Here is a 19792-nt window from a genome sequence, read left to right on the forward strand (position 1 = left end):
AGCCAGAAAATCAAGACGAATTGCATTGTAAAGTCTCCTGTCAGGGACAGTATTTGTTATTTTTTTTTGGTATATATATATATATATATATATAAATTTATTCTAGATGAATTTATAAGGATGGCTCTTCAGGAGACTGTGTGAATAGTCATAGGGGATTACCCAGCTCTGCCTCCTACCAGCATTTTAAGACCAGCTCTTTTAACACTTAGTAACGCTCCAAAGTACTGAAGAGCAACGTCAGACTAAGGTGCACCCGATCCAAGCCATGGTCTTCATGATTACCTGGTATGCATCAAAAACCTGGACAATGATTAGGAATGATAGGATTGACCCCTTTAATCTACAGTGTTCCGGAAGAGTATTAAATATACCATGGACTGCTAAGAGAACAGGTTGTCTTAGAGGATGAAACCAAGCTATTCCTTGGAGGCAAGAATTCTTAAGCTCTGTCTTAAGTACTTTGGGCATGCTGCAGACCTTGGAGAGGGAGGCACATCATGCTTGGGAGGGTGGAGGGACAGAGAAAGAAAGGAAGACCCTCAATGAGAAGGATTGACTCAATGACTGGGGTAATGGGGTATAGTTGTGTCTGAGACAAAAAGGTTGACTCAGGACAGAGCAGGGTTTAGGGCTGTGGTACTATGACTTGCAGGCAACTTGACAACACATAAAAACAATTCAAAGAAATACATATGACCTACTAGACACTCTTTTGCTTAGCATCTAGCCCACTGATCCAAGTCTACATATACTTATTTTCTGAGCAAATGTTATTTATCTTCATTGATAACTTGCAGTACCTTCCCCTACAATTATAATCACTAACCACCTGAATAAAAATTTGCTTTTTTGTATATATATATTCCATTTATTCTAGATGAATTTACAAGGATGGCTCTTCAGGAGACTGTGTGATGAGTCATAAGGGGATTACCAAGCTCTGCCTCCTACCAGCATTTTAAGACCAGCTCTTTTAACAGCGGTAAAAACTATTCTGTGCTGCAAAGAGAGCCCAAATACACTGTACTAAGCAAGGATTCACATTTGAGTCCTTCACTTAGCTCTAAAACATGTGTCCATAGGCTTCCATTTTCATCACACCACCTAGACAATCCTTTGCAGCATAAATACTCCTCCAAGATGTGCAGCATTTCTGTTAACTCTTAAAGGATGGATAGGGAACATTAACTGACTTCTAGGGGAAAGGCACCTTAATCATATTCTCTCATTTAATTAATGATGATACCACGATAGATGGTGACAACTTGGAAACTGTTAAGAGCAGCACTCATGAAAAAATGGAGAACTCCCCAAACTAAGAAATCTCTCAAGGCCTTCACAAGGGCAGTCCAGTTCACTTCCTGTGCTCCCAGGCTTCTCCTCACTTTCCAAGCAAAGAATCTGAGATTCTGGGTTTAAAACCTACCCCAACCATGCTGGAAAGCACCACACTGACCTTTCTGGTTTCCCACAAAACTCTAAGATGTTCCTAGCCTAGAAAACCTTTCTTTTGATAATTTCACTTCTAGAATAAGAACATAAATTTTTTTTAAAATGGACAAAACTATTTTTAAATGAAGCACCTAAATTCTCGCACAGTAGGCACAGTGACAAGTATTTTCCTCTATTATCGCATTTATTCATCACACTTGGGCAGATATGCCATCACCAGCCTCATTTTACTGGGGAGAAAGTACCTCCATCCAGGTTAAGCAACTCATCCAAGTTTGTAATTAGAGGTGGAGTGAGGATTTTTAACCCAAGTAGGCAGACCTCTAACAAGGCATAGCTAAGGAGGATACTCTTGTTGTTTGTCAGAGTTGACTCTGGGTTGTCCTCTAACCAGTTTTCAGAGGCTGTAAATCACACAGGAGGAGACTGCACATCTTTCTCCTTTGGAGCCACTGGCAGATTTGAAGAGTTCCTTTTGAGCACAACTTCTTACTACTAGAGCTTCAGCACATACCGGGGCACGGATAGTGTTGCTGGAGTCTTGAGTTGGGGCTGACAGCACCGAACAGCATAGTGGAATTATTTCACACCATAAACATTTACATTTACAAATAAAGAAACAAAACATCTAGGGGAGCGAGCTCTGGTGGCCTAGTGGCAAAATGCTGTGCTGCAACCCTGACGGCACGTAGTTCAAATCCACCAGATGCTCCGCTGGAGAAGGGGCAATCTCCACCTCTACCAGTCAGCTCTGATTTGAGGACACACACACACACAAATTAAAAAAAAAAATTTAAAAGCAAAACATTGGTAAATTTCCATTATATGTAGCACAAAGTATCACAAATTTTACAAAAAAACCTACTTTTTGAGCCAAATTTAATCTCATGGCCCATTATTTTAAAAAGCACTGCTTCAAAAATGTATTTATTATAACTCTAACAGTAAAAAACTGAAACTCAACGGTCAGCAATACAACTAGAAAATGAATACAAATACTAGAAAAACTACTCTCCTTGGAGAAAACATGCAAAAATGGTTACAGATACACAAACACATGAAAATAAAACGGTTACATTAAGACATATGCAACTGCATTTTAATCTTCCATGTATTAAGACTTGTTTGCTCCCACAAACTGAGGTAACGTGATAAATTCTACTGTGCTTTTTTTCTTCTGGGTACCGAAGCAATGTATTGATGTACTAGCTCCTACAGAGCTGATGCGGAACCTTGGTCCAAGTTTTCCAGGTAAGTTTCCAATCTGGTGGCCTTCCCTCACCCAAAAGAACGAGGCAGGCAGACGGAAGAACAGCCCTCTCCACAGTCTTTCAGGAGCGCAGACCTGGGAGGGAGGAGGTGGGCGGCCCTGAGCTGAGTGCGGATCCACGCCCAGGGCGCCCCTCGGCGCCCACGGCTTGCCGGACCTGGGTCCCCACCGGCGGTTGCGGCCTGGCCCGCGCCGCCTCTTCGGCCAGCGCCTCGCAGTACTGCGCCGGCCAGTCCTGCGGATCCTGGGCGTGCACTGCGGCCACAAAACGCAGCACCTGCATCTTGCTGGTCTCCAATCGTGCGCGCGGGCCCCACTGCAGCTCGTAGTCGGCGGGGTCGGTGTGCGGGATCCGCCGATAGTCCAGGTAGCGCTGGCGCACGAAATCCTCCGTGATGAGTTTCTTGGGGTCCCCGAAGATAAAGTGTCTCTGCGCAGGGTGCACGCCGAGCCGGCGCAGGAAGTCCCAGAGCTCGGCCTCGGGCAGCGCCTGACCCCGCATGAAGATAAGCCCCAGCACCACCAGCAGTAGCCCCGTGCCCGGCGCGCCCTGGTCGCCGCGCAGCGCCGCGTCCTCCGCCACCGGTGCCAGCGCGTTCACCAGCACGTACGTGTGCGCGCGCGGCTCCAGCTCCACCAGCCGGTATCCGAACACGTCCCGCAGGCGCTCGGCGGCCAGCCGCAGGAGGTCGGCAAACATGTCCTTGTAGTCTCCCACCACGTGCTTAAGCATGTCGCTGCGCCGCACTGGCACTTTCTTCTGGTCGCGCACAAGCAGGAACTGCACCAGCTCCGCCACCTTTAGCTCCAGCTGCTTCTGCGACCGGAGTCCCGCGGCGGGGAAGACGGGGGTGGGCCGCGGGGAGGGGGAAGCCAGCGAGCCGCCCGACCCGCGCGAGGTACTCGGGGCTTCGTCGGCGCTGCGGCTCCGCTCCCGCTCGCCCCCGGCGCCGGACCGGCCTCGGCCCCGCGGCCTGGACAACATGTCGGGAAGAAGAAAGCGGGAGTCAGGAGCCAAAAGCTGACCCGGGCGGAAAGACAGGGACTACGATAACCGCCAGCGGCTCGCTAGACCCACCCAGCGCGCCAGGCGGGGCGGGGCGGCACGGCGCGCTGCGTCATGACCGAACATGGCGTCACCACGGCGCGCTGCGTCACTACGGCGAACCGCGGGGGAGCTGTTCGCTGCTTCACGGCGGCGCACAAGGGAGGCGTGGCGTCTGGGAGTGCTGGGTCCCACTGCTCAATCACGTGTGAGCATGTAGGAGCAGTTAGTTTGCCTGTGTGGTTATTGTTAGGTGCCTTCAAGTAGAGTACGACTCTGACCCTATGAACAAAGGATCTGAACCCTTTCTTATCCTGTGCCATCCTCACACAAGAGGATGCGTCAATCCACCAGGTGGAGGGTCTTCCTCTCCTTGGCAGAGCCTTCACTCTTACCAGCATCATGTCTCTTTCCAAGAAATAGCCCCTCCTAGCAAGATGCTCAAAGTATGTGAGGCAAAGCCTCATCAATCTTACCTCCAAAGAACAGTCTGGCTGCACCCTCTTCAAGACATACCTCTTTGTTCTCTCGGCCATCCCTGAGATGTTCAGTGCTCTTCTCCAACACCACAGTTCAAAGGAGTGAATTCTTTCTTTCTTTTTTTTTTTTTTTTTGGTCATCCTTAATAATTGTCCAGCTCTCAGTCTGAATCAGACTCAGTCCTCAAACTGACATCATTACTCTTCAACAAGACGGGGAGGTCCCTAACTGCAGATTTTTCCCAGTGCAATGTGCTCCTTATTTCCTGACTACTGGTATCATGTGGATGCAGGCAAGATGAAGTTGTTGACCGTGGCACTGCCCAATGATCCAGGAGTAAGAATCTTTGTTATCTTGACATTAAGATGCAATCCGTACCTTGGGCTTCTGCAACAAGTGCTTCAAGTCCTCCTCACTTTATGCAAGCAAAATGATGTTATCTGCATAAAGCAGGTTATTGATGACTCTCCCTCCAATCCTAATGCTAGTGTTAGTTGCTGTTAAGTCAGAATCGACTCACAGCTGTCCCTCCTGTGGGTTGAACCTTGGGACTTGGGGAATGCAGCACAGTTTCTTACCACTAGGCTACCCTCATTTTGTTGCCTTTACCAAATAATATACCAATGGGGCAAAAATCCTAAAAAAAAAAAATTTAGGCATGTTTGTTAGGTTCCTTTGAGTTGAGTGACTCATGGCCGCTGTCTGAACAACAGATCAAAACATTGCTTTACCCTACACCATTGTGGTGTTGGAGAAGAGTATTGAATATACTGTGGATTTACAGGAGAATAAACAGGTCTGCCCTGGGGAGGGTGAAAAAAACTGCTTCTAGGAGGCATGGATTTTGAAGCTCTGTCTCACATCCATTGGACATGTTACTAGGAGTCCTTGTAGAAGGACATCATGCTAGGAAGAGTGGAGGGACAGAGCAGGAGAGGAAGACCCAGGAAGAGATGGATTGACTCACCGACTAGAGAAATGGTATTAGGTCTGTCAGAGATGATGAGACTGGCTCAGGAGAGGCCAAGGGTTCAGAACTAATGTATAGAGGATTGCTATGAGTTGCTAGCAACTCAATGGCACATAACCCCCTAGGTGCAATCACTGTGTTATCCCATCTTGTTGAGGGTCTTAACTCTTAATTGATTCTCACTTTCTCAGCATGATGTCTATTTTCAAGGAATGGCCTGTTCTGACAACATGCATAAAGTGTATGAGACAAAGCTTCACTATCCTTGACTCTGAGGAGCACGCTGTATACACTTCCTCCTAAATAGACTTGCCTGTTCTTTTGGGAAGTCATGGTTTAGTCAGTACTATTCCCAGCACCACAATTTGAAAACATAATTTTTTTTTTTTTGGTCCTCCTTCTTTACTGTCCAACTTTCACATACATTGGAAGTAATGGGAAAATATCATGACTTGGGTCAGGTTCACCTTAGCCTTTAAAGTGATACCCTTGCTCTTTATCCCTTTAAAGAGGGCATTCACAGCTGATTTGTCCACTGCAACAGTTTTTTTCCCTTCTCTGCTGCTTTTAGGGGTGCTGATTGTGGATCCTAGTAAAGTCAAGAGTATTTGTGAATGGAGAGCACTCAAAAAGGATAAGTGTAGACAAAAACTGAGATTAAGAAAAGGTAAGACCATTAAAGGAAAAACTTTTATTTCTAAATGTGGGCAAAACAATAGTGAAGATCCTGGGTGCTTCCAGTTTGCAAAGATGAGGCTAAGACTTCACCACTCCTTCCTTAGTTGCAGTTTATTCCTTCCTATCAGCACCATGGTTTATTATAGAATGGCTTATATAATCTCAGGGAGCTCTGGTGGCCTATTGGTAAAGAGCTGCTCTGCAATCCCAAAGGTATGTGGTTCAAAACACCAGCTACCCACTGGAGTGTCAGCTATGGGTTGATTCTGACTCGATGGTACACAACAACAACAGCAACATTAGCATAGCAGAGATTGTGAGAACGTGCAGGAACTGTCAAGGTTTTCATCTACAAATCAGATCATCTTCAGCAGCACCTAACAACTATTACTGCCAGTTACTCTATTGCTGCAAGACTTCAACCTCCTGTCCAGTGATTCCAGGTAAAGGAACAATGCTGCAAGCTCTTCTGATGAAGCAAGGAAGAATTTATTATTCATAAGGAACGCTGACAGAGGCCACAGCCTCCCAAAGGTCAGGCTCCCAAGAGGCAAAATGTTCTCTTTATATGCTTACAAGGCATTGGTTGGAGTCTCTTTTCTATTGGTTTGCTTTTACATGATGATTGCTTAGTTAAACACATTGGATAAAGGGACCATAGTTAGGTATACAGGAAGAAAGGTCATAGGTTAGCTCAAGTTTCCACTTTTGGTTACTGGACAGCCAACTCCCAGCTGCTGGACCAGTTTTCTACTATTTATTGCTGAACTTATGTCTCCCTTATGTGGTTAAAGCTGTTCACCCACAGATGCTCCTGGGGTCAAGCCAGCTAAACAGGTTTCCTGCTTTTGCTTAGCTTATGTTCCCCTGAGTCCGGACCTGCCTCACTATTAGGTAAGTACTGTGGTGGCATGGAGGGTTATATATTAGGCTGCTCCTCAAAAGATCTCAGCAGTTGGAGTCCACCAGCTGTTCTGGGGGAAGAAAGATAAGGTTCAATTATGGCTTGTTGTATGTACCATAGAGTTGGAACTGACCAATAGCTGACTCTATGGTGGGTTTTCAGAGGCAGTTAATTACACAGGAGGAGATTTCCCACCCTTCTCCTGTGGAACAGTTGGTGAGATTTGAACTACATGCTTTCAGGATTGTAGCACAGCGTCTTGCCACTAAGCCACCAGAACTCAATTAGGACTTAATCTAAAAAACAATGAAGTTAACCTTGAGTTGAACTGGACTGTAATTTGGTTAATGCCTACTAGTAGTTAAGTTCATAAATGATCCTAATTGTCAAGTATAAATGTTTAGAAGAGCTGGTTTTCCTTCTTTTCACTCTTCAAGCAGATGTGGTGGCATAATACATGTCTGCCAGCTCAAAGAGAGAAGGATGAATGTCTCATCCCATGAAGATTTACAATCTTGGAAACCAGTGGAGGCTGGAATTGACTGGATGGCAATGAAAATGTTACATTTCATCAGCAAGACAACTGGAGACCACAATCACAATTTGAACAGGAATGGGTAAGAAGAACACTACAAAAAGAAACATATGCTCTGAAGAGCTTACTGTTTAATTTTAGGCATTGTTGATCAAGAAATGCGATAATGGGATTCTCTTAAATTTCTTAATAAATACTCTATTAGCCCTAGAGTTCAATGAGAAAGAAAAGAGAACTCAAGAGTATTATCCAACCTAATCTATGATGTGTGTGCTTTGTGTGTGTGTATATATGTGTATATATATTTTAATTGTAAAACTCTAATGGTCAAATGTGAGTTATTCCATTAACTCAGTTGGTCACCAATCTCCATTTTTTGGACACTTAAAAAGAAGAAACACAATTTCCCTTTGTCCTTAAAGCTACACTGGAAAGAGGATAAACTGTAAAGAACCAAATCAAGTTGAATTTCTTTTTAATCCAAATATATTCAGAGGAAAGCAATTCCAAACCCATTATATGAATAATAACTTCAAAACAGCTATATTAAAATTCCATTACTTTTAGTGATATAAAATGTTTGTGATTTAATATGAAAATGCAAACTGATAAAGGCATTAAACTACAGTACTATATGTAAGATAGTATTTCATGTTGTGATGCAAATATGCTAAAAATATGGTAAACCATGAGGAATAACTTTCCGTTCCACACAGGATGTCCAAAACCATATACTCAAGAATCAATGTAATTGACAGAGGCCTGTTAAGGGAGTATGGAGGTGGGAATGTATACATCATCAAAGCATTAAAAAATAATTAGAAAAAACATCTGCTTTGCCAATGAAACTTCAGACTCAAGTTTTAAGAAGAGTGATGCAATCTAGAATTCTACAGAACATCCTTTCACAAAGGTCAGATGTATACTAAGTAAAAATTTTTACTAACCAAAAAAATAAAGAAAAATAGAAAAGAAAAATAAGAAAACCATTCTCAACAACAGGGCCAGTTTTTCAGTGCTTGGTTTTGGAACTGAGGAACAGGTAGATACTAAAACAGTTTTTTTCAGCTGTTTTGAAATTGAGGAATAAGTACAGAGTGAAAATGTTCACCATGACAACACATGATGGATGGAGAAGAGACTGAGGTTGTTAACAGTTACAGCTTGGCTCAGCTCCTCAAACAACACTTTTGGTACCAGAAGTGAGGAAATCAAAAGATGAATTGCATTGGGTAAATCTGCTGTCAGGGACCTATCTTTTCAGACTGCTGAAAAGCAACAATGTCAGTCTAGAGACTAAGGTGCATCTGACCCAGTCCATGGTCTTCACAATTACTTGCTATGCATTAGAGAGCTGGATGACAGAAGAAGGACTGATGTCTCTTAGTTATGGTGCTGGAGAAAAGTCTTGAACATACCATGGACTTCCAAGAAAACAAGTAAGTCTGTCTTGGAGAGGGTAAACACAAGTTTCTCCTTGGAGGCTAGGATTTTGAAGCTCCATCTCACATACTTTGGGGACACGGCCAAGAGAGACTGGTCCTTAGAGAAGGACATCATGCTTGGAAGGGTGGACAGTGCAGGAGAGGAAGACCCTGGATGAGATGGATTGATACAGTAACTAGGGCACTGAGGGTAGGTGGCTCAGGATAGGGCTATTGTACATAGGGTCACAATGAGTCACACGTGACTTGATAGCACATAGCAACACCACCACTACCAAGTCAGGTGCTAACTGTGGAACAGACCATCAATTACTCATATGAAAGTTCAAATTGAAGCTGAAGAAAATGAAAACAAGTCCACAAGAACCAAAATACGGTCTTGAATATATCCCATCTGAATTTCAAAATAATATTAAGAATAGGTTTCAAGGCTTGAACACTTAAGCTCAAAGACCAGATGAGTTTTGGGAGGACATCATCCATAAAGAATACAAAAAAGAAAGAAATAGGAGGAAGAAAACACCAAAATGCATGTCAGAAGAGACTCTGAAAATTGTACTAGAGCGTCAAGAACCCAAAACAAAGAGAAGAGATGCTGAAGTAATAGAGCTGAACACAGTATTTCAAAGGGCAGCTTGAGAAAACAAAACGATCTATTAAAACTGAATGTGCAGAGACCTAGAATTGGAGGATAAAGAGAATTTACTCAGCATTTCTCAAGCTTAAAGAACTGAAAAACAAATTCTCCACCCTTTCCTTCTGATTCACCCAAGCCTTAAACCTTGCAGTTGCATCACAGCTCCCTAACCACTTCACCACATAGCTTCCTGGTACTTAATTAAGGGATTTTGCCTTCTATGTTCGATTGAGTTATTCTATAAGTGAAGGTAGTGAGTGTGAGTTTTGCATCCTGACCATGATACAAGTCAGCTGAAATTGTTTTGTCTTCTCTTCCTTCACTTTCCCTCTCTCCTTTCCTTCTATGTCTATCATGTGGAGCGCTCTCTCTCCCCCTCTTATTTTCTCCCCCTTTCTATCATTTATCTATGTTACTTGTTTCCCTGGGTTTTATTCAAGAAATGGAAGAATGACCTAAAGAACTACACGTCTGGGTTAAGGAAACTTTATTGAGGGAAGCATAGATTAAATTTCCAGAAGTGTCTCCTAGGAAAGGCAAGTTGCTGGGTAACTATAGTTTGGGGAGTTTATAGCATTATGGATAGCCTTGTTGTGTTCCTCTACATTGGTGAATCACTGGAGCTGACATGTTGGCTTTCTTCAACTACTAGACTATTAAACTGCCACTTCCAGCACCTAGGCACATATGTTACCATGTAAACTTACTCTGAAGCTACACCAGCAACAGGGATGGCAAATCAACTACTCTTGTGTGTTATCTTATTGTGGATAGGATGTGGGTGAATGGTTTCTCCCTTTTCTTGCATCTGCAACCCCCCTTCGCTCTGCCAACACATCAGCCACCTCCCTAACCTCCACGTTCCTTTCAAAGTAAGCATTATTTCACTTACGCTTATCCGTCTGTAGTGATTAGTTTCACTTTTTTTTTTTTTTTACATCAAGCATTCTGCTATAGCCATCAGGGAACTCTGGTGGCCTGGTGAGTAGGGAATTACACTGCTTGCCAATACAAAGGCAGGCAATTCAAATCCACCAGCTGCTTGATGGAAGAAATATAGGCAATCTCTTCCCATGCAGGTTATAGCCTCTAAAAACCCACTGGCAGAGTAGTGCTGACTCAGTCCTGAGCCGACAGCAATCATTGAGTGAGTGACTTATAGCTGTCATCTGACTCTCTCCTGATTTTTGACTCCTATGAAATCAAAACCCCTCTTCAAAGTTTTAGTCCTTGACTGAGAAGTGGTGTTAAGCAAGGTGAAGATGGGTTTGCTTGTGTTTACATAATAATTTATAGTGAATAGATTCACATTCATTTGGCCAAATCTTGAGCTTTCTTGAACAATTTCATACTGTTGAACACTTTTGTGTGTGTGTGTGTGTGTGTGTGTGTGTGTGTGTGTGTGTGCCCCCATTTATTGAAAATATTATAGCATAGCAGATAGACACAAATGGTTCCACGTGGTGTTTTGAAATTCATCCCAACTGTGGACTGAATTGGAGGTTGGACAGACAGCAAAAGCCCAAGAGCTTCAGCATTTCCTTAGTATCAGGATTTACTTCAATGGTCTCCTGATCCAGGGCTAAAACCTCTGGTACATAATTATCTCTTTTTTCTCTCTCCTCCTCCTGCAGTTTAATGGAATGCTTCTCACAGGCCCTCTCTGAATCCGCTTCATCAGACGTGTGGCATAGCCTGCCTGCTATCTTTTTCCAGAGCTTCTTGCTGCAAATAATGGCGATCTCCTTGCACACGCGCTTGTTCATGTGGAAGTCATTACCCAGACGTGTGTAGTATTTCTCAATGATGACCTGGACCACCTTCTTCACAGTTTTGGTGCGAACATGGCCCATGTTGGTGGGTTCTTGGTGAAAGAGCTGTTGAACACTTTTCATACAAAGTGTTTCACCAGTTTGAACAAATGAGGACACTCATGTGAAACTGTTCACTACAGAGTAGTTGTTGTTCCTCTTATGCCTGTTGTTCAATCACTATGTCAGTTCACTGATACATTTCTAAGACATGTGTTTCATTTCAAGGAAACGTAGTTTTTGCTGTGTACTGTTGGGTCCGATCTGACACTTCACTGACTCTACGGTCTAAGCACAGCAGAGATTCTGTTGTGTATAGTGTCACTGTGATGAGTTGTCCCTGACTAAATCAAACTCAAACTCACCACATCACAGTGGAGTCAGTGCTAACTCCTCAATCAGTCTTTGGAGGTTGTAAATAGCAGGGGAAGACATTGCCTATCTTTCTTCCCTCAAAGCCATTGGTGGATTCCAACCAATACAGAGGTCTGAACTTTGTGTTAGCAGTGAAATTCCCTGCAAACTATGCCATCAAAGCACCAATGAACCTCTAAATAACATTAATAATTTTACTCAACTTTGTCTTCTAGACAGAAAGTTTAGTGTTATTACTATTATTACTGGTATGTTGTTGTTATTATGTGCCATAGAGTCACCTGCGACTCATAGCAACCCTCTGTACAACTGCACTGAAGCCTGCATTGTCCTGAGTCAGTCTCACTAACTCCAATACACTTAAACCCATTGCCTCAGTTACTGTATCAATCCATCTCATCCAGGGTCTTCCTCTCCTGCACTGCCCTCAACCCTTCCAAGCATGATCTCCTTCTCCAAGGATTAGTCCCTCTTAGCCATGTGCCCAAAGTATGTGAGACAGAGCTTCAAAATCCTAGCCTCCAAAAACTTGGTTTCACTTCCCTCTCCAAAACAGATCTATTTATTTTCAAAGCAGTCCATGGTATATTAAAAACTCTTCTCCAGCACCATAACTCAAAGTCATCGATTCTTCTTCTGTCATCCTTAGTCATTGTCCAGTTCTCTGATGCATAGCAAGTAATTGCAAAGACCATGGCTTAGATCAGGTGCACTTTAGTCCCTAGATTGACATTGTTGCTTCTATGTACTCTGGAAAGGTTTCTGATAGCACATTTTCCCAGTGCAATTCGTCTTTTGATTTTCTGACTATTGGTCCCAAGAGTGTTGGTTGTGGAGCCAAGCAAACTGTAATAATTGTTAACAACTTCAATCTCTTCTCCATCTACCATGGTTCTGCCAGTTGGCCTTGTCTTCTTGATGTTGAGCTTCAACCCATATTGAAGACTATAGTCCTTGACCTTCTGCAGCAAGTGCTTCAGGTCCTCCTCAGTTTCAGCAAGCAAGGTTCTGCCATCTGCATAACATAGGTTGTTGATGAGTCTTCCTCAAATCCTGATGTTACATTCCTCCTCATAAAGACCACCCTATTGAATGATATATTCGGCATATAGATTGGAAAGGTACGGAGACAAGATGCATGCATCCCTGATGCACTGTTTTCCTGATCTGGAACCATGAAGTGTTTGTTCTGTTCTAAGGACTGCTTCCTAGTCCAAGTATAGGTTTTACATAGCACAATCATGTGTTCTGGGATTCCCAGTATTCTCAAGGTTAGGAAAAGTTTGCTGTGATCCACACAGTCAAATGCCTTTGCAGAATCAATGAAACACAGACATTCCTCTGGTACTCTTTGCTTTCTGCCAAGATCCATCTGACATCGGCAATAATGTCTCTATTCACTGCTGGTGGGAATGTAAAATTATATAGGCACTGTGGGAAGCAGTCTGGAGCATTATAAAAAAGTTGGAAATGGAAACAACCTTTGATCCAGCAATTCCACTACTGGTAATACACCCCAAAGAAACTAGAGCCATGACTCAAAGAGATGTATGCACACCTATGTTTATTGCTATGTTATTCACAGTAGCAAAGAGATGGAACCAATTTAAGCATCCATCAACAAATTAATGGAGAGAAACACTATAGCACATTCACACAATGGAATATTATGCAGCACTAAAAAACAATAAGTTTCTAAAACATTACACAACATGGGGGAGCCTGGAGGACATTAGTCCGAGTTAACTATTTCAGTCACAAAATGACAAATAATGCATAAGACTGCTATTATAAAATAGGACAGATGGGGAGGTGTTGGGGAGAGAATGGGAAGAGGGTGTCTAGATAATGAACACTGCATTAGATCAGATGAGGGGAAGAAATGTCCAAAAGGAATATATGATTAGGCATTATATATATGATAACAATCTGGAACAAGGGGTACATTGTGTGGGGGGAGGGCTGGGAGAGAGGGTAGGGGAGAAGAAATTGTCCAACAATGGAAAAAAATAAAATAAACTTTTAGTTCTCTGTCAGTGTACTGTTCCAGATTTTTTTTTATAACCTTCAGCAGGATTTTGCTTGCATGTGATAATAATGATATTGTTCAATCATTTTCACACTCTGTTGGAACACCTCTTTTTTTGATTGAGAAGAAATATGGATCTCTTCCAGTCAGTTGACAGGTAGTTACCTCCAGATTTCTTGGCTTAACCTGGTGAGCACATCCAGGCCAGCATCTGTTTGTTGAAATATGTCAATTCCATCACTTATTGGGGCTTTATTTTTTGTTAAGTTCTTCAGAGAGAAGAGCAGCCTGAACTTTCTCCTTCAACATCATTGCCTCTTCTTCATATATTGTTTCTTGAAATTCTTCTTTTACAGCCAATCCTTTTTGGTACAATGATTCTGTATACTCCTTCCATTTTCTTTTAATACTTCCTGGATCATTCAATATTTGGCCCAGAGCATCATTAAGTATTTCAACTCATGGCTTGAATTTGTTTAGTTACTTCAACTTCAGAAATTAAGAAATGTCAGATGAGTTTGGCCCATTTCAGTCTCCAGCTCCTTGCACACTTTATTATAATACTTCGCTTTATCTTTCTGATCTGCCCTTTAAAATACTCTATTCAGCCCCTTAACCTCTTGATTTCTTCTCTCTACTTTGGCTTCTCAGTGCTCTAGTAAAATATTCAAAGTCTCTTCTGACATTAATTTTGGTCTTTTCTTCTTTCTCCAGATTTGTAATTGCCTATTGCATTCTTTGTGGACTATACTATCGATATCTTTCCATAACTTAGTTGATCTCTGTTCATTAGTGTTCAAAGCCTGAAACCTGTTTCTCAGTTACTTTTTAAATTCAGGAGGGATATAACTCAAGATGAATTTTTTATTCCTGTGGATTTGATTTGACCTTCTTTAGCTTTCATTTGTACTTGCATATGCATAGTTGATACTCTGTTCTGCAATCAGTACTTGACCTAGTTTTTACTGTTGATATTTAACTTCTTCAGCAATTCCTTCCTCAGATGTAATCAATCTGATTCCCGTGCATACAATCTGGTGAAATCCATGTGTACAGCCTGCACTTATGCTTCTTATGAAAGGTATTTACAATGAATAAATCACTGATTGTGCAGAATTCTGTCATTCTATCTCCATCTTCATTTATGTTACCAACTACATAAAATAATAATAAAACATAAGTCTGTTTTCCAACTATTGATTCTTGGTTCCCAACGTTTGCATTCCAGTATTATTATTATTGTTATTATTAATGCATCTTTGTTGCATGTTTGATTTCTGACTGCAAAAGTTGGTAGAAATCATCTATTTCCTCCTCTTTGGCTCTGGTTGTTGGCACACAACTTTGAATTATAATGGTATTAACAGGTCTTCCTTGTATGCATATGGATATTGTCCTGTCACTCACAATATTGTTTGTCGAAACGACCCAGTTTCTTCTCACCTTTTCATCACAGGCATAGTAAATTATACGATCATCTGATTTAACATGTCCCATGCCAATCCATCTCATTTCACTAATACCTAATATTGTCAATATTGATGCATTCCATTTCTTTCTTAACAATGTTAAGACATTTTCCTATACTCATGATTCTTACATTCCATGATCCAATCATAGTTTGTTTCTGCTTACAACTTTTCCTTTATGTTTCCAAATTTCCAGCTTAGCCTCAGTTGCTGTACCTGTTAATTCTACTCTAAGCATGCTCTGTTGTACATAGGGTTTTCAAAGGCCTGTTATATTTTTACAGTGGATGGCCAATCCTTCTTTGCATCCTGTCTTAAATTGGATGCTATAAGCACTTTAGCAAAAGGAGCGAATGAAAGCACTTCCCCTTACAGAGATAACCATACATGCAGTACTCAACCCCCAACATGTGTGTCTTATCCCTTCCCTTCTCCTGCTATATCAGCATTGCTTGCGCTCCTGCATAACCCATTCATCACCTCTCCCTGCCCCAAGACACCCCTTGATATGATGGCTTAGGCCACAATTCACTTCTGTGATGTCTTGGGCCTAGAGAAGAAATAAAAATTCTTCAAACACAATCCACTAAACCACATACTATATGAACTACGCTTCTGCTACTCACCTGGCCCCAAATTTCCCCACAGTCTTACTTACATGATGCCTTGTTTTTACTAAGCTAAGCTGCATTTTACCAATTAATTAAAAGAATTATACACAGATCATCAAACATAATAAGCTAGGAATGTGAGAGTGATGCAGTAAGTTCACTGGATAGTGAAACTCAGCCTACTTGTCTGCTGACCAATCTCTGCAAACCTTCTGAAGCTGCTCACTTGGTGGATAAGGTCAGTATCCCCATACAGTAACAGTAAGATTCACTGCCATAACAATATTTTTTTCAGTTAATGTAAAAGAGTACACTGAGTATGTCCTTGTTACGTGTATTACGAAATTTCTGTAATGCTCTCAAACTATGTTGTGTGTCTTTATGTAATATGTAGGAGGCATTGCTATGTTTCTTCTAAAATGTTCTTATGTCACAGATACATGAGTCACTTTTAAGTGACTTAAAAGTAGAAAATTTCTGAAGTTAAAAATAGAAAACTACAAGTATGTGAAACATTTGAGATATATCATAAATGACCTGATTAAAAACATGCAATAAAAACAAGGCCCCTCTATCTCAGAGAGATGTACATTTGTCTTTGCTTCTTAAGCTGAGAATGGTCTGCCTTGCAGCCTGTATCCTGTCTAGACCCCAGTAAAGGTCCAGAACATCTCTGATAAGGAGGCTGATTCTTTGACTTGTTCTCAGTCCTCATCAGCTAAGCTTCCCTCTTTCCTGGGCATAGTCACTCTCTTCCTGTCTCTTGGCCGCAGGTTAACCTCACTGCAATACCTGCTCCAGACAATGTAGGAACTGGGTTTCTTTCTTCTTTATGAGAGAACAGCAGGCACAGCAGGACAATATACTCACTCAGTACAATCAAACAACCCTCCATTGTTCTTCCACCACTGTAAATCTCAATAGGGAAGCCTGCTCATGTTTCTCCAGTGAACCACTGGAAATCAGGAAATGTGTGTTTAACAGTTGTATCCTTTCTTCATACCTATTCAATCTGTATGCAGGGCAAATCATTTGAGAGACTGGACTATATGAAGAAAAAGGTGGCATAAAGATTGGAAGAATGTTCCACAGTTATTCAGATAACATAATCTCACTTACAGAGAGCAAAAAGAACTTGAAGCACTTGATACATCACCAAGAAAAGAAAAATCCTCACCACTGGACAAATAGGGAACATCAATATGGAGGGGGGCAATGAAGTTGTAAACTATTTCATTTTACTTAGATTCACAATTAACACAGTCAAGGAATCAGAAGATGTCCGTTTAAAAGACTAAAGTTTGCGTGATCCAAGCAATCATGTCTTTTCAATTACTTCCTATGCCTCTGAAAGTTAGAAAATAAATAAGAAAGACAGAAGAAAAATTGATCCTTTGTGATTCTGGTGAAGGGTATTAAATATCTCACAGCCTAAAAAAAAAAAAAAAATTCACAGCCTGCCAAAAGAACAAAAACAATCTGTCTTGGAGGAAGTGTAATCAGAGTGTTTCTTAAAAGAATGTTGTAAGGAGAGGTTAAGCCTTGGAAAAAGACATCATGTCGGGAAAGGTTGAAGATGAACGAAAGAGAGGAAGACCTTCAACAACATGGATTGAAACAGTGATCACAACAAAGGGCTTCAGCATATCAGAGATTGTGAGGATGGCACAGTATAGAACAAGGTTGAGACCTGTCTACAAGGTCTCTATGAATTGTAGTTGATTTGATGGTACCTAACAACAGCAATTTATAGTATTTTGTTATGGTAATCCCAGGAAACTAAGCTACATCCATGGTCACTTAACAAAATTTGTTTCCTTGTGCGTCTGGGTATTTTAAAAATTCTTTTATTTTCATTTTCCACCATCAGTGTCCCAGTTTGTCAAGTTGAAGTAGCCTGCATGCTGCTGTGATGACACTGGTCTTTCAATACTGGCCCTTCCAAACTAACACACAAGGAGGAAAGGCCTGGAGATCTAATCTACTTTCTTTTTTTAAAAATTGTTATTATGATTGTTATGCAAGTTTAAAGAAAAGTTAAACTTTCATTTACTGTGGCACATTTTCCTACCTAACACCCAGTTCACTTAAAAAAAAATTCATTCATTTTTGCATAATTTGCTCCCTCCCCAGTCCCTTTTGTTATGCATCTCTTATTCTAAACTACTGTCATATAAACAATGCCTAATCATATACTCCTTTTAAACAGTTTTTTCCCTTCATCTGTTCCAATGCAGTGTTCATTATCCATTCCCTTTTTTCTTAGTTTCTCCCCACTCACCATGTCAATCCTGTTTTATAATAATGGCATTATGCAGTATTTTTCCTTTTGTGACTGAGATATTTCACTCAGCATAATACCCTGTAGGGTCACCCATGTTGTGTAATATTTTATGAGTTCCTTGTTTTTCAGTCCTGTGTAGTATTCCCTTGTGTGATTATACAATAGTTTTTCCATCTCCTCATTTATTGATGGGCATTTGAGTTGCTTCCATCTCTTTGCTATTGTGAACAACAGAGCAACAAACATGAGTTTGCATCTATCTATTTGAGTGGCAGCACTGGTTTCTTTAGGATATATTCCTTCTAGCGAAATGTTGTTGTTTTTATGTGCCGTCGAGTCGCTTGCAACTCATAGCGACCCTATGTACAACAGCTCTAAACTCTGCTCTGTCCTATGCCAATCTCATTGTCTCTGACACACTCATCCTGATTGCCCCAGTCACTGAATCATTCCACCTCCCAGAGGGCGTTCCCCTCCTGCGCCTGCCCTCCACCCTCCCAAGCATGATACCCTTCTCCAAGGACTGGTGCCTCCTTACAACATGACCAAAGTATGTCAGACGAAGTCTCAGAATCCTTGCCTCCAAGGATCAGCCGGTTGAACCCTCTCCTGGATGAATCTGTTTTCTTAGCAGTCCATGGTACCCTCAACACTCTTCTCCAACACCAAAGCTCAAAGGCATCAATTCTCCTTCTATCCTCCTTGGTCATTGTCCAACTCTCTGAAGCATAACAAGTGATTGCAAAGACCATGGCCTGTACCAGACGCACCTTAGTCTCCAGAGACATACTGTTGCTCTTCAGTACTTTGGAGAGGTCCCTAACAACAGACTTTCCCATTGCAATACATCTTTTTAATTTCCTGGCTGCTGGTGCCAAGAGTGTTGATTGTGGAGCCAAGCCGACTAAAGCTATGAACAATCTCAATCTCTTCACCATCCATCCTGATGCTGCCAATTGGTCCAGTGGTGAGACTCTTTGTCTTCTTGACATTGAGCCTCAAACCATATTGAAGGCCCTCAGCAGCAAGTGTTTCAGGTCCTCCTCAGTTTCAGGAAGCAAGGTTGTGTCATCTGCATAACGGAGATTGTTGATAGATCTTCCACCAATCCTGATGCCGCATTTCCCCTCATAGAGCCCAGCCTCCCGGATAATCTGTTCTGCATACAGTTTGAAAAGGTATGGAGGCAGGACACATCCCTGGCTTACGCCCTTCCCAATTTTGAACCATGCAGTGTTTCCTTGCTCTGTTCTGACGACTGCCTCTTGGTTCAAATATAAGTTTCGCATTAGCATGATCAAGTGTTCTGGGATTCCCACTCTTCTCAGAGTCAGCCACAATTTGTTATGGCCCACACAGTCAAACACCTTTGCATAATCAATGAAGCACAGATACACATTCCTCTGGTATTCCCTGCTTTCAGCTAAGATCCATCTAGCATTAGCGGCAATATCCCCAGTACCACGACCCCTTCTAACCCCTGGACTTCTGGAAATTCTCTGCTGATGTGCTGTCCCGGTTGTTTTTGGATAATCTTCAGTAGAATCTTGCTTGCCTGTGGAATCAATGATATTGTTCTATAGTTTCCACATTCTGTTGGGTCACCCTTCTTTTGGAATGGGAACAAATACAGGTCTCTTCCAGTCAGTTGGCCAAGTGGTTGTTCTCCAGATTTCTTGGCACAGCTTCGTGAGCACATCTAGGGCAGCATCTGTTAGCTGAAATATGTCAATTGGTATACCATCTACTCCTGGGGCCTTATTTTTTTGCTGTTTCCTTGGAAGCAGCCTGAAT

The 19792-nt window shown here is 41.9% G+C and overlaps 1 protein-coding gene and 1 pseudogene across 1 annotated transcript; both read right to left on the reverse strand.

Moving 5' to 3' along the window:
• Positions 1–2786: 2786 nt before the first annotated feature.
• On the reverse strand, positions 2787–3710 carry LOC102875102 (melanoma-associated antigen G1-like). Its single transcript, XM_006901330.1, has one exon. It carries the CDS (start codon positions 3708–3710, stop codon positions 2787–2789), a length of 924 nt encoding a protein of 307 aa, XP_006901392.1.
• An 83-nt stretch (positions 3711–3793) lies between these two features.
• Positions 3794–11272, reverse strand: LOC102875514 (annotated as a pseudogene).
• Between the last annotated feature and the right edge of the window lie 8520 nt (positions 11273–19792).

This window comes from Elephantulus edwardii, unplaced genomic scaffold (assembly GCF_000299155.1).
Source record: "Elephantulus edwardii isolate Elephantulus edwardi_28Jun2011 unplaced genomic scaffold, EleEdw1.0 scaffold00319, whole genome shotgun sequence".
Lineage (NCBI taxonomy): Eukaryota > Metazoa > Chordata > Mammalia > Macroscelidea > Macroscelididae > Elephantulus > Elephantulus edwardii.

Excerpts from the sequence above, each read along its gene's own strand:
- LOC102875102 (XM_006901330.1), bottom strand. The coding sequence starts at position 3,710 with ATGTTGTCCAGGCCGCGGGGCCGAGGCCGGTCCGGCGCCGGGGGCGAG.